The sequence below is a fragment of the Dendrobates tinctorius genome, unplaced genomic scaffold, assembly GCF_039654945.1.
Source record: "Dendrobates tinctorius isolate UK_male_01 unplaced genomic scaffold, ASM3965494v1 ptg000060l, whole genome shotgun sequence".
In the NCBI taxonomy this organism is placed as follows: Eukaryota; Metazoa; Chordata; class Amphibia; order Anura; family Dendrobatidae; genus Dendrobates; species Dendrobates tinctorius.
The window spans coordinates 43,757,362-43,772,500 of NW_027361728.1; the positions used below are offsets into that span (position 1 = coordinate 43,757,362).

At 40.9% G+C, this 15,139-nt stretch overlaps 1 protein-coding gene across 1 annotated transcript in view; it reads right to left on the minus strand.

Moving 5' to 3' along the window:
• The window catches only part of SERPINI1 (serpin family I member 1), a 61,447-nt gene that overhangs the window by 24,912 nt on the left and 21,396 nt on the right, over positions 1 to 15,139 (minus strand). Inside the window, exons 2-3 of the mRNA XM_073578933.1 lie at positions 11,947 to 12,209; positions 3,627 to 3,857 (exon numbers count right to left, since the gene is read on the minus strand). Of these exons, the coding sequence (XP_073435034.1) occupies positions 3,627 to 3,857; positions 11,947 to 12,196 (481 nt within the window). The 5' untranslated portion in view covers positions 12,197 to 12,209. The remainder of the gene's footprint in view (positions 1 to 3,626; positions 3,858 to 11,946; positions 12,210 to 15,139) is intronic.

A 15,139-nucleotide genomic window follows, 5' to 3' on the forward strand; every position in this document is an offset into this window, starting at 1 on the left:
TACATTGCGCAAGCGCGGAAACTAATGGCATCTGTGGTATTCACAGACGAAGATTACGTGAAGCAAGCCGAGGAGGTGGGGGGGAGAAGACCACTAAGCCACACCCATCGGACCGAACCGCGGCGATTTGCATGCATCATCAACAAGCTAAAAAAGGTGTTTATGCCTCAAAGGTGCGGGGTTGGGGGGGTCAAAATCCCGAATAGAATCCTTATGGGACGCACAATTTAGTGATATCTTTACATGATATCACTAAATATGGGTGACAGATTCCCTTTAAGGAGCTGAAACTCCTAAACCCTTCATCCAATTTTAATGTGGATACCCTCAAATGAAAGCTGAAAGTCTGAACTTCAACTGCATCTGAATTGTTTTGTTTAAAATTCATAGTGGTAATGTCTAGAACCGAAATTAGAAAAATGTTGTCTCTGTCCAAATATATATGGACCTAACTGTATAAAATGAGCATTTACACTGATTTTAAGTAAATGAGCCAGGGCTTTTGGAAAATGATTGGGAGAATAGCCAACCCTTTTAAAGATTGCTTAGCTTCTTCTCTCCTTGACACGGGCATGATCTCTTCTGTATATGATCATCTTGCCCAATAACCAGCCATCATCCTTTAAATTAGAAAAGATGTGATGATTAGATATTTTGGTATGGAGTTTTCCGGCTGATTGTTTTGTTACTTTTCTCCCCAGGTCGGAGTATACCACGGCTCAGCAGATTTCCTAGTTTGCGGAGTCTATTCCCTGCATCTTCATCTCACAAGTGTCAAGAAGCTCTTCTGCAAATTAAAAGGCACTTCAGTCAGGCTGACAAATGAAAGTGTTAACCAATTCCCCACCACTGCCTTATCTACAAGACCAATGTGGCTGAAGGCTCCGTAATCCTGCCCTGCAGGCTAGTCCCAGGCCTGTCTTATATCTAGAAGGCCGATTGTGGTCTTGAAGCTTCCTGCAGATAATGTCATTGATCCAGAACTGAAATGTCTTAGAAGAGAAGCGATTATTTAATATGGATGAAAGGAAGGTTTATTTTACAGAGTATAAGGTTATAATTTCTTTGTAGGAGTAATAAGAGAAGGGTTTAAGGTTTGGGAAGAAACTGTTTCTCAATGCGCAAGTTGCCTTACTACGTGAAGACTTTCAGTATAGCAATTGGCCACTGATGACTTATCTTTGTGTGGGGCTGACCACACACGATATTGGCGAAATATCTCTTGACTACACAATTGCACACTCGGATGAATATACATATTTACAAATATATACAAAAATAAAATAAAAAACCCACAAAACTAAAACTTGCAGCATGTTGTAAGGGCCCCGACTCACAAATGTACACATACATTTACTAGGCAGTAAAAAGAGGAGGCGGGGGGGGGGGGAGATAAAGGGGGCAGGAAAAAGAGAAAGGTGGAAAGAGAATAGAAAGTGTGGTGGGGAGATCAGAGAAGAGGGGGTCCGAAAAAGAGAGAGCGAGAGAAAACAGAAAAAAAGAAAGAGAGCCAGACGGAAAAAGAGAAAGCGTGCGCGTGCACCGTAGAAAGGGAGAGAGACAGGAAAAGAGAGACAGAAATTAAAAGAGAAGAGAGATAAAGAACAAAGAGAGTGAATGAAATATTTGGTCCTGCCAACAAAGCCTCTTTGCATTTGAATAAGAGAGAAAATGAGAAATTTAGGAATTAGTCTACAATTGGTTGTCCCTACTCTTTCTCTCTCTCCATTTGTAAGCGGAATAACAGAGAAACAGTACAATGAAAAAAATGCTTTTAAAATTTTTTATTTTGTCACTAACACTTGTGAAATATTGACTAAAATAGACATATTAGTGTATTGCAACGGATTCAAAAGGATTGTAATGAATAAGAAAATGCTCACACCAGAATTAAATAAACTAAATTGATTTACTTTACTTAATAAATGATAAAGATTAAATAACAAACAGTATAAACAACATACATTACATTATTCAGGTAGAATTCAACCTGTGTCCATCCCTCTCTCATCTCCGTATCGTCTCTGTCTGTCACATCTCCCCTCTGCTCTGTGTTTGTCCCCTGCACATCCCATTTTTAGATGTACCATAGGATCAATACAAATTCTCCTAATACCTATGCCCTTGAGACGGTTTAAAATTATCGTATCGGCTCCCATAATCTGAGAATCCATACGGTCTGGCCTGTCTTTCTACCTCATCTAACTCCCTGTCAGGGCCATCCCATTCTAGCAAATCTGACCATTTCTCATGTGCAATCATGGTCCTAATTTGTGCAAGAGAAATATCGGACACTGGCTGCTGTCTCCTCCTGCGCCTATTCTTATTCACATTTTTCATTACATAAGCTTCAAAATTCCATTGCAAATCGTCTTCCTGTTTCATTTGGTCTCTCAAGGCTGATTGCAAGCTAATCCTTTGCTCTATAGCTGTATGCAGCTCTAAACGCAAGTTATCAATCTCCTCCTGCAAACTTTGGAGACCCATCCAAAGGCTGCTGCAGCTTTCTGCTCTTTTGCATCATACCTTGAGAGATCAAATTTGGCAGCAACATCCTGGCGATTTGATAAGCGCTGTCCCTCCATATACTTGTTACATTCCTGTGCCATTGGGGACCATTTTCCTGATAACACCCAATCTGGCACTACTGCTCTCAACTGCTTTCCTATTCTTTACAAACTTATTCAATTTTGCAAACATTTTTTATTCAAAACAATCCCAATTCTGACACCAATTTGTTTTGTAATGGATTCAAAAGGATTGTAATGAATAAGAAAATACACAAGATTTGAATTTACTAAATTGATTTACTTAATAAATGATAAGAACAGTATAAACAATATACATGGGAAACAAGCATTACATACATTATTCAGGTAGAATTCAATCTGTGTCCATCCCTCTCTCATCTCTGTATTGTCTCTGTCTGTCACATCTCCCCTCTGCTCTCTGTGTGTGTCCCCCTCTCTGCTTTGTGTGCTCTTTTATATGCAAAAACTTCTCTAAAGCCTTTGATGTCCCAAGGTATGTGTACTGGAGGCTAATACTGCCTCCAATTAGGATAAACATCTCCTGGGAAAGCTCCAATAAACTAACTCATCTTTGGATGTCAAAGGTCCTTTTGTTTAGAAGTTAAGTGTTAAGATAATAAAAACCATTTGGACAGTTTGAACAAGTTTCAATGACCTGGCCTTCAGGGAGGTTAGAAGGATATATATATATATATATATATATATATATATATATATATTTCGTACAATAATTAATTGGAGTGTTGAAACCATTAAAAATAACTCGTACTATACAATTAGGAAAGCTGACAGATTCTCTATATGTGAGGGATAATGCTCATGGTACAAGGCATCCATAGTTGACCTTGTATCTAGAGCCTCTGATTAACAGCCACCTGCCATACTGTGTGGCAGTACGTGACTTCAGTTACTTTCTTTCCACTGCTTGTGATTAGCATCACTTGACCCAAGTACAAAATATCAATAAAAAACCTGCAGCCAAGTGAATGTAACCATTATAAACTGAAAGTTACTATTGATCAGGGGATCTAAAATGGCGTGAATCTTCTAATAATGAAATAAGCCCCACAGTCTCAATAGAGGAAGATAACATACTATTAGTGTGATTTTCCACCCACGCATTGATGTGATCGGCTACAGCTGAACCTTGACTGAAGTCTACATTTTCTACTTCTGCCTTGAAGTATTTTTTCATTAACTGGATGAACTTGTCACTGATATGAAATCCATTCTGTAAATATAGGGAGTTTGCAATGCTGAGCACATAATGTTGTTCCTGGGCTGTCATCATGCTGGAAAGATCTTTTAACAGAGTAAATTCTTCACCTTGGGAGAAAAGAAACATAAATGAGCGAATAGAAAACGACACGATACAGCCACATTGGTAAATTAAACCCCAGTGGCAGTCTATACAGATAACGCGTATTGAATGGCTTCCAAGGAACAGAAAAGTAAATCATAATACATTTCTACCAAGCAAGGCTGCTTTACCGGGAGAGATAACGGGACGCAACTAAGTTATACCCAACAAGCCGCTTTATTAGACATCTTTCATAGCTGCAGGAAAGCGATTTTACTGCCTCGGTCCTGCAAAATCATTTTGGAGGTCTATAGTCTTCTAAAGCTTATATATTTTATACGTGGAAAAGTTCTCCAAATAACCTGTAAAGTCATGTATAAAGGCTCATTCGCACTAGATAATTGTGTATGTGATAAGATCAGAATAAACGACCTGTGCACGATGACAGACAAGTACCGTATTTTTTGGACTATGAGACGCACTCCCCCCACCCCAGATTTGGGGAGAAAATGGGGGCGCGTTTTATAGTTGGAATCTGCTTACCAGTAGTGTGGCGGCAGCAGGATTTGAGCGATTCTGCTGGCCCTGGGCTGGAAAGAGGGGGTGTTCGGTTTTTTGATGCTTCAGGGTGATGACACGACTCCCATCTCGGACTGATGAGGCAGTATTGGTGCGCAGAGCAGTGCGGGGGCTCTGTCGACATTTTGTCAAAAACCGGAGCCCCAGCATATCTACTGCTGCAATATGGTGGCGCCAGCGAGCACCTTTGAATACTGCTGCACCAGTCTGGGATGGGAGTCGTATCAATGCCAGACCACCGGACACCCCCTGAGACCCCACTCCCCGGTAAGCTGAATTCGGACTGTAAGACGGACTTTCATTAGATGCATTAATTTTTCCCTATTTGCCTTCTGAAAATTTGGGGTGCGTCTTATGGTCTGGTGCGTCTTATAGTCCGAAAAATACGGTATATACATCTGTCTAATCAATGTACAGTTGTTTAAATCACATCAAACATCGTTCTCTGTATTCACGTATGTATTAAATGTCAGATGCTTAGCAGTGTAGGTATAAAAAAAAGACACTGAACGAGCGAACAATGTCCAAAATCAATGAGAGCAACAATAATTTTTTTTTTTTTTGCTGGCATGTACAGTTTTGTGAAGTATGAACGTTTAGTCGGTCACCCCATTTACATCACACAATTATTGTGTGCAATGAGCGATAAGTGGTGGGCGGCACGGTGGCTCAGTGGTATCGCTACGGTATCGAGAGACCGCAACTTCATCAAAGATCATTGTTGCAAGGCATCACTGGGAACAGGAGTTGCCGGGAGCATCGCTGAGGCCTGGGAAGGCTGCGGGGAGGCCGCCAGAAGGTGAGAAAAACACCAGTTTTTATCTTAATTCTTTTTTTACAGGGATATGGTACTCAGAGCCTGGAGGAGAATCTCCTCTCCCCCAGACCCTGGGTACCATCCGCAAATGTTCCACTTCCTTTGCGCATGGTGGCCCATAGCCACATGCGGAAAGTAAGCAGAACAATGCTTTCCTATGTGTGCGGAATTCCCACGATTCCGCACAAAAAATGGGCATATTTTTCCGCGATGCGATTTTGCCACAGAAAAATACGCAGCATTAGCACAGCATGTGCGGAATACCATTGAATTCAATGGGTTGCTTATTTTATGCGTTTTTGCGGCGAAAAACGCATAAAATCCGCGGAAATTCCTGACGTGTGCACACAGCCTAACAATTATCAACTCATAAGCAAAGAATCCAGAGATCTGTATCAGATAGACCAACCACCGTAAAGATATATACTGCTCAAAAAAATAAAGGGAACACTTAAACAACACAATGTACTAGGATGTGTTCCCTTATTTTTTTTGAGCAGTATATTAAAAGGGTTGTACTGTCTATGGATCCAGTATGTCACACAATCTTCACTGACATAAATAGACCGAGTTACCATACAACACATAACCTGTGTGGACAGTGTTGTGTCATTTCTGATAGGAAGCAGCCATGTTTGTCAAATTCTGTATAAGGCCTTTAAAAAAAACAAATTTTTAGAATATAATAAAACAGTGTTCGATGATGGACAAATTTGGGCATATGTGATGTACACTCGTGAGAAAAGCAAAGTTGAATTCCATGGTTTTATATACAGTTAGGTCCATATATATTTGGACAGAGACAACATTTTTTTTTAATTTTGGTTCTAGACATTACCACAATGAATTTTAAACAAAACAATTCAGATGCAGTTGAAGTTCAGACTTTCAGCTTTCATTTGAGGGTATCCACATTAAAATTGGATGAAGGCCTTTTTGATGCTCTGCCAGGCCTTCACTGCGGTGGTTTTCGGTTGCTGTTTGTTTGTGGGCCTGTTTGAAGTTTAGTCTTAAACAAGTGAAATGAATGCTCAATTGGGTTGAGATCAGGTGACTGACTTGGCCATTCAAGAATATTCCACTTCTTTGCTTTAATAAACTCCTGGGTTGCTTTGGCTTTATGTTTTGGGTCATTGTCTATCTGTAGTATGAAACGATGACCAATCAGTTTGGCTGCATTTGGCTGGATCTGAGCACACAGTATGGCTCTGAATACCTCAGAATTCATTCGGCTGCTTCTGTCCTGTGTCACATCATCAATAAACACTAGTGACCCAGTGCCACTGGCAGCCATGCATGCCCAAGCCATCACACTGCCTCCGCCGCGTTTTACAGATGATGTGGTATGCTTTGGATCATGAGCTGTACCACGCCTTCGCCATACTTTTCTCTTTCCATCATTCTGGTAGAGGTTGATCTTGGTTTCGTCTGTCCAAAGAATGTTTTTCCAGAACTGTGCTGGCTTTTTTAGATGTTTTTTAGCAAAGTCCAGTCTAGCCTTTTGATTCTTGATGCTTATGAGTGGCTTGCACCGTGCAGTGAAACCTCTGTATTTACTTTCATGCAGTCTTCTCTTTATGGTAGATTTGGATATTTATACGCCTACCTCCTGGAGAGTGTTGTTCACTTGGTTGGCTGTTGTTTCTCTTCACCATGGAGATTATTCTGCGATCATCCACCAGTGTTGTCTTCCGTGGACGCCCTGGTCTTTTTGCATTGATGAGTTCACCAGTGCTTTCTTTCTTTCTCAGGATGTGCCAAACTGTAGATTTTGCCACACCTAATGTTGTAGCAATTTCTCGGATGGGTTTTTCTGTTTTTGCAGCTTAAGGATGGATTGTTTCACCTGCATGGAGTGCTCCTTTGACAACCTGTTTCCTTCACAGCAAAACCTTCCAAATGCAAGCACCACATCTCAAATCAACTCCAGGCCTTTTATCTGCTTAATTGAGAATGACATAACGAAGGGATTGCCCACACCTGTCCATGAAATAGCCTTGGAGTGAAATGTCCAATTACTTTTTGCCCTTTAAAAACAGGGTGGCACATGTTAAGGAGCTGAAACTCCTAAACCCTTCATCCAATTTTAATGTGAATACCCTCAAATGAAAGCTGAAAGTCTGAACGTAAACTGCATCTGAATTGTTTTGTTTAAAATTCATTGTGGTAATGTCTAGAACCAAAATTAGAAAAATGTTGTCTCTGTCCAAATATATATGGACCTAACTGTATTAGTACATCATAAACACTTTATAAAAAAAATAAAATTAACGACATCTGGTTCTTAGAAGATCTTAAAACGAGATAAGTATAACCTCATATGAATAAAACACGATAAATTAAACAGAAGTAGTGTGTAAAAATTAATTACAACCTTTCCGGTTTGGCATTTTGTTGGTCTGGAGCACTGAAGCGTGTTAACACAGTATCGATGAGGAAAAACATAAGCAATTAAAACAATTTGGAATTCAACAAAATACAGTGATAAAAATGATTTAGAAGTGAAAAACAGTCAAGGCAGCTCACAATCTTCCCAGGTTTATCTTGTCCCAGTAAATTCACTCCAAGGTCAGACAATACAATGCCCCAAAAAACAAGAGCTACAGCTCAGATACTAAAGGTCTCACATAATATGTTAGGCTGGGTTCACATTAGCATTTGGCTGGTCTGTGTACTTCTTCCCTTAAGCTAAGCCTACTTCCACACAGGGCTGTGGAGTCGGTAAGCCACAGTTGCGACTCCGACTCCTGGATTTTATCAGGCTCCGACTCCGGCTCCGACTCCTTCATAAATGGCCAATTCATAACAACAAATTTACTGTTGTAAAATATTAAACATCGTGCTTATTCAGTTTCTCACCATCATATAAGTAATCAGACCACTTAGAGCAAAAACTACATTTATTAGAATACAATTAGAATATAGCAAATAACTTTTATAAACTTTTCTAAACTGTAAGTAAATATGCAATAAACACTTTTATGCAGTTAATAAGAAGAAATCTATAAATTTGTCCTCAGAAAAAGTATTGCCTCTGTCAGATCCTCCTTCATGGATGCCCTCAAATCTGATCTAATTATTTTGAGAGCAGAGAACAACCTCTCTACACTAACTTGTGTTGGTGGCAAAGCAGTAACCACTCGGGCAACATCTCTGACAATGTCAGGATACAGAGGAATCGCTTGTTGCACTGTTATTTTTGATGAACGGTCAAATTTCTCAATTTCTTTTAGTGCACATGAAAAATTCTGCTGAAATGTACTGGCTGTGTTCCTTGATGGGGATGACTCTTCTTCTATGCGGGAACGCTTTGCACGGTCCTTGTGATCCAAATATTCTGCTATTTCAAACAGAGCTTCTTTTCCTTTACTTAGCTGTTGATCATCTAGAAGAATCCGATGCATTGGGTCTACATAAACAGCTGCCAAAAGAATGTTATTTTGTAATAGTAGCTCCTCTCTCCGTTTCATTGATGTAGCAATGCCACTTGCAATTAACCCTCCTCTTTGGGACAGGCAAAACATCAGGTTCTTCCACTCCTTTAAGAAAATACCTGGAGTTAAGTCCTCTGCTTGTAATTTTTTAGTCACTGTAAATGGGTGCTCTAGCAATTTTTCCAGCTCAGTCACCTGATTCCACTGACTTTCATTTAGCGTCAGTTGAGGGTTAGCCATGTCTACAAGAAAGGTTTTCAGTTCAACCAAGCGCTGAATCATTAAGTAAGTACTGCCCCATCGTGTGGCTTGATCAATAATTGCCCCTTTTCCAGCACGTCTCTTCAAAATTGAGTCAACTTTAGGGGCTCTGGCAACAGTAGCCAATTTTCTTACCTTGCCAATCAGTGCAGCAGCATGTCCTTCTTGCAGACTGTCTCTTATAGCCAGCTGTAGCGTATGCACAACACAGCGCATGTGATGAATGAAAGAACATATTGACACAGTTTCAACAAGATCATCTAAACTATCATGTTGCTGTTCATCTGAAGCAACTTCAGTTTGCTCCTCAGTTACAATACTGTGTTCCTCTATTTCAAACATTTCTGTGTCTGTGGACCCAGTATGTTCTTCTAGCTGCTGGTCACCATCATTACTCTCATTCATTAGCTTAATAGTACTTATCACATTTGAAGCATTGTCAGTTACGACAGAACTTGCTCTTTTTTAAGTTCATAGTCTTGCAGAACCTTTTCCACCAAGACCTGGAGAAACTCACTGGTGTGATGAGCTTTGGTGTCTTTTACTGCCAATGTCTTGGTAACTATTTCATTTTTGTCACAAACAAATTGGACATTGATGGCAAAATAGTTCACTCTGTGACGTGTGCAGGCATCCATTTTAAGAAACAGAAAGTGTCCCTTGAGAGTTTTTTTAAGTTCTTCCTTTTGTTTAAAAGCTTCTTCGATTACTAATTTTCTAATACTCTCTCTCTACAGAGAAACACCAAGCTTGCGGGCCATTTCCCCATTCAGACACATAAAAGCTGGTCGTGAAAATAATGAAATAGGCACACTATCCTTTACAACAAGCTCTATGATCTGTTTTTTAAATGTATCTACTGTCATTGTCACAGTAACTTTGTCACTGACAAAATATCTTGCAACTGATGGCTGCAAAGTTCTCTGCTCCTTTGTTTGGCTGGAAGAGCTGGGCACTGGTTCATTGGTTTGGATGCAGTCTCTCTCATCCACTGCTTTCAGTACTTCTGGATGAAAGCGCTGTAAATGTCTCTTTAGATTAGAAGCTCTGGTAGGAGCATTTTTATCTTTGCCTGAATATGCACTCATCTTGGCTTCACAGCATTTGTTTTCGTCTGGATCATTTGTCATACACTGACAGACATAATGTTTTCTATCTTGAGTGATGGTGAAATGTTCAAATACAGCTGATTTAATGTGATGCTTCTTTGACATTCTCAGGTTTTTAATTCTGCATTCACAATCCAAATGACAATTGTTTTTCCTAAAAACAATTGTACAAAATTATTGCCAGGTCGTACAACTGATATAGTGGTCAGTAATACTGTTATTATTCCTCATGTACTCACAGTTAACTGATGCAAAGTTTGTTGAAAGGATAATACTTCTTACAGTCTTCCTCTTCTGAGTAGCAGGCAGCTGTGAGATGCTTGGAAGACGCACACCTAGTATGATCTAGTCTAGAGGAGGAGCTTTACTACTAAGAATTTGCAACACATTTTCACTTTCAGTTTCATACATTGTAAGTAGGGGGGTTGGGGCAGCATGAGGTTAACCAAGTATAAGATTAGATAAGGGCAGTGGAGAACAGTGACACACAAGAAGTAAGAAATGTCTCTATCTCCAGCAGAACTGCTTATCACTGTTGTTCATAGTTTGATAGAACATATATATTTGAGTAACATTTATAAAATTCATATGAAAGTTCAATTATGAAATATTAATACATTTTTTTTAAAGCCGGAGTCGGTACATTTCTACCAACTCCGACTCCAACCAAAACTAACTCCGACTCCACGACTCCGACTCCACAGCCCTGCTAAGTTCCACACGTGTCCTGCCTACCTATCTTTAACATTGGGTACACAGGGACATGCGTTTTATGTGAATGTGTCCTCGTGTGTTGTTTTGACGTGCCCGCCAACCACATGGGAACGCAACAAGATAGGTACGCTGGACGACGCAGAACGCATGCGGAAGTAGGTGGAGCGTAGGCAGAGCTTAAGGGAAGAAATAGGCAGCCCTATGCAGACCTGCCAATGCTAATGTGAACCCGGCCTTAAAAGTTGAAGCTCATGACGGTACAAATGGGAAAAAAAGACTGAAGGAGAAAGCCACTTCTTTCTAAAAAGATGGCAGACAGCTTAAGTTTTAAAGTTGCAGCCGGACAATCCACAAGACTTCTGGAACAGAAACCAAAACAAAGCACATCATCACAAACATGTCATATGAACTGTCAAGCACGGTGGTAGAGGGTCTTGTTTTGTGGCCACAGGACCCGGGCACCCTGCACTCACAAAGTTGACTATGAATTCCTCTGTATGCTCAAATTTTCTAGAGTCATGAAGCCATCTATCTGAAGGCCAAAGCTTAGCCAGCAAAATAGAACCATGGTTACCTGCAAAACTAACATGAAGAGATTTTGGTAATCTATAGTAAATTTCATTGCCTCAATGACAACACATTTGCTCTACAACTCAAGCAAAGTCTATTTCTAATGTGTGTCTGTCCAAGTCAAATGTCATCTTACCATTCAAATTTTAAAAAAGGTTTTCCGATTTCAGAAACCCCATATCCTCCGACTGAAGTTTGGCTTGAAGAAAAAGCAAACTGTGGCTTACTCACACCCACCCGGATTTGGCACTGAGTCTCCATCGCTGCCCCCAGTGACTGTTATGGTCTGCAGTGCTGACGGCACCGCAACTGATGAATGAGCTCAGTGGTTCATGTCATCTGCTCAGGAAGAGCCACTGAGCTAACTTACTAGCTGGAGTGTGGTCAACGAGATGTTAAGGCTGCAGAAAATAATAGACACTAGAAGCAACAGCGAAAACTCAAGCGCTGGACCCGGGGAGAGTGAGTAAACAATAGATTGATTTAAAAAACAAAAACAAGAACTGCAGTCGTGGGACATGGGTATCCAAGACTGGAAAACCCTTTAACTATGGACAAAATCCCAAACTAAAAATGTCTCAAATCTCATGCATCAATTATTATTATAAAACATGTGCCATTGTGCCTCTACCATTCTTCAGCTTGTCGTATCCAAGTGCATGTCGAATCTCTTTAAGACTGGCTCCACGCGCACCCAACTCCACCATTCCTACGGCAATAGCAATGCTCAGAGGGGAGAACAAGATGTTCTCATCTTCCTTTGTGGCTCTAAGTTCATGGTAGACCTTTACGGAGAACTCAGAGATGGTGTCATCATGGACGTTCAAGCTCAGCACTGTGGCCTGCACAGCAAGGAGTGAGAGAAAGCCGAAGAGACGCATGCTTGAAAGAAATCTACAAAGAACAAAGAAGAGGGGTTACGGTGTATGAAAGATCAGCACAAATCAAATCAATGAAGCATTACACAGCATGTATTTAACACGGTATCCCAGCCCTGGCCAATCTCAGGAGCCAGGTATCCAAGGTACCTAGGAATCACTGACTTCTAACTTTTTGCGGTATTTTATATTGCAGGCTATGGATGTTTCTTGAAGGTAAATGGAAAAAAGTTAAACTATCTTCTAGAATGGTGTAACTGGATCATAAATTCCATAATCCATCTCTCCACAAAAAAATGTTATGCACCTTCTGCTCGCCAATAAAAGGGGCTGTACGGAGCTAGGAGAATAGGGCTGAGACAACATAGACAAGTGTGACAACCATGTCTTTCCAATCTAAAAAAAAAGTCCTTGAATCATATAAATGCCTTTACAGTATATCTAACATTGTATATGTAGCAGCAAATGTTTAACCAAAGTCACCAAACCAAATTCAACCCAACTGGATCCCAATAATCACCACTCAACTGCTACTATTCATTGACAACATGTAAGACTCAGCAAAGGGCCCTGAAGTTTTTGATGCATTGGAAGTAGTGTGTACTATAACGTACAAGGACCTATAGCCAGGGAAGTGCACATATAAATGTAACTGAGACATAATGACAGAAAATAAAGGGCAGTAAACTACTAGCATGCAACTACAGGCACTAGTATGAAAGAGGAGACAGACCGATTAACTCCTCAGAGACTATGGACAATAGAGGCTGCAGAATTCAAGAAGTTTCACAAAGGGAAAATAGTCTTTCAGCCAACCGCCAAACCTCTGTGGCGCGACTGAGGTGTCCATGGGTTCCTATGGCAGCAAGAGGTCTATCAATGCCCTCTGGGTTTGCCATGTTCAAAAGCCTATTAGAGCCTGAGAAGTTGGGTTTTTATAGGCCTCCTATCAGTATAAGTGTGCAGACAGACAGCCGTATTTCTCGAGCGAGGATCACATTGCACTGCACAGACAGGCCCAGCACCTCTCCTGACCCAACAGTGACAGCGTGATGTATTTTCATGCAGCGGTCATGCTCAGGTCAGGAGAACCGATGCCCAGTCTGAGGAATGTAAAGTGATCCTTGGACGAGAAATACAAAAAATACTGTCTACAACCTAACACTGACAGATTGGTGAAATACACCTGTCATGGTTAATGTCCTGTTCTCACAGGGTTAACTTTTGCCTAGTTACCTTTCTAGGAGTTTCCCTGCAGCTCCTAGCTCTGTGCAGCTTAGGTCACGCCCCCAGCAGTCACGTGCTTCAGGTCCTGATAGTCTGAAGCACGCATCGTCACCGCTGCTGTCCCGCTCCACAGGTATCTTTGGGCACTGTTTTTGTACTCACGACACGCGCACTGGCTCAGTGAGCAAGTGCAGTGCGGTGTTCCTGACAACACCCCACTATATACAGTTGAGGCCAAAAGTATTGACACCCCTGCAATTTTGTCAGATAATACTCAGTTTCTTCCTGAAAATGATTGCAATCACAAATTTTTTGGTATTATTATCTTCATTTAATTTGTCTTAAATGAAAAAACACAAAAGAGAATGAAGCAAAAAACAAAACATTGATCATTTCACACAAAACTCCAAAAATGAGCCAGACAAAAGTATTGGCACCCTGAGCCTAATACTTGGTTGCACAACCTTTAGCCAAAATAACTGCGACCAACCGCTTCCGGTAACCATCAATGAGTTTCTTACAATGCTCTGCTGGAATTTTAGACCATTCTTCTTTGGCAAACTGCTCCAGGTCCCTGATATTTGAAGGGTGCCTTCTCCAAACTGCCATTTTTAGATCTCTCCACAGGTGTTCTATGGGATTCAGGTCTGGACTCATTGTTGGCCACCTTAGAAGTCTCCAGTGCTTTCTCTCAAACCATTTTCTAGTGCTTTTTGAAGTGTGTTTTGGGTCATTGTCCTGCTGGAAGACCCATGACCTCTGAGGGAGACCCAGCTTTCTCACACTGGGCCCTACATTATGCTGCAAAATTTGTTGGTAGTCTTCAGACTTCATAATGCCATGCACACGGTCAAGCAGTCCAGTGCCAGAGGCAGCAAAGCAACCCCAAAACATCAGGGAACCTCCACCATGTTTGACTGTAGGGACCGTGTTTTTTTTCTTTGAATGCCTCTTTTTTTCTCCTGTAAACTGTATGTTGATGCCTTTGCCCAAAAAGCTCTACTTTTGTCTCATCTGACCAGAGAACATTCTTCCAAAACGTTTTAGGCTTTTTCAGGTAAGTTTTGGCAAATTCCAGCCTGGCTTTTTTATGTCTCGGGGTAAGAAGTGGGGTCTTCCTGGGTCTCCTACCATACAGTCCCTTTTCATTCAGATGCTGACGGATAGTACGGGTTGACACTGTTGTACCTTTGGACTGCAGGGCAGCTTGAATTTGTTTGGATGTTAGTCGAGGTTCTTTATCCAACATCCGCACAATCTTGCGTTGAAATCTCTTGCCAATTTTTCTTTTCCGTCCACATCTAGGGAGGTTAGCCACAGTGCCATGGGCTTTAAACTTCTTGATGACACTGCGCACGGTAGACACAGGAACATTCAGGTCTTTGGAGATGGACTTGTAGCCTTGAGATTGCTCATGCTTCCTCACAATTTGGTTTCTCAAGTCTTCAGACAGTTCTTTGGTCTTCTTTCTTTTCTCCATGCTCAATGTGGTACACACAAGGACACAGGACAGAGGTTGAGTCAACTTTAATCCATGTCAACTGGCTGCAAGTGTGATTTAGTTATTGCCAACACCTGTTAGGTGCCACAGGTAAGTTACAGGTGCTGTTAATTACACAAATTAGAGAAGCATCACATGATTTTTCGAACATTGCCAATACTTTTGTCCACCCTCTTTTTTATGTTTGGTGTGGAATTATATCCAATTTGGCTTTAGGA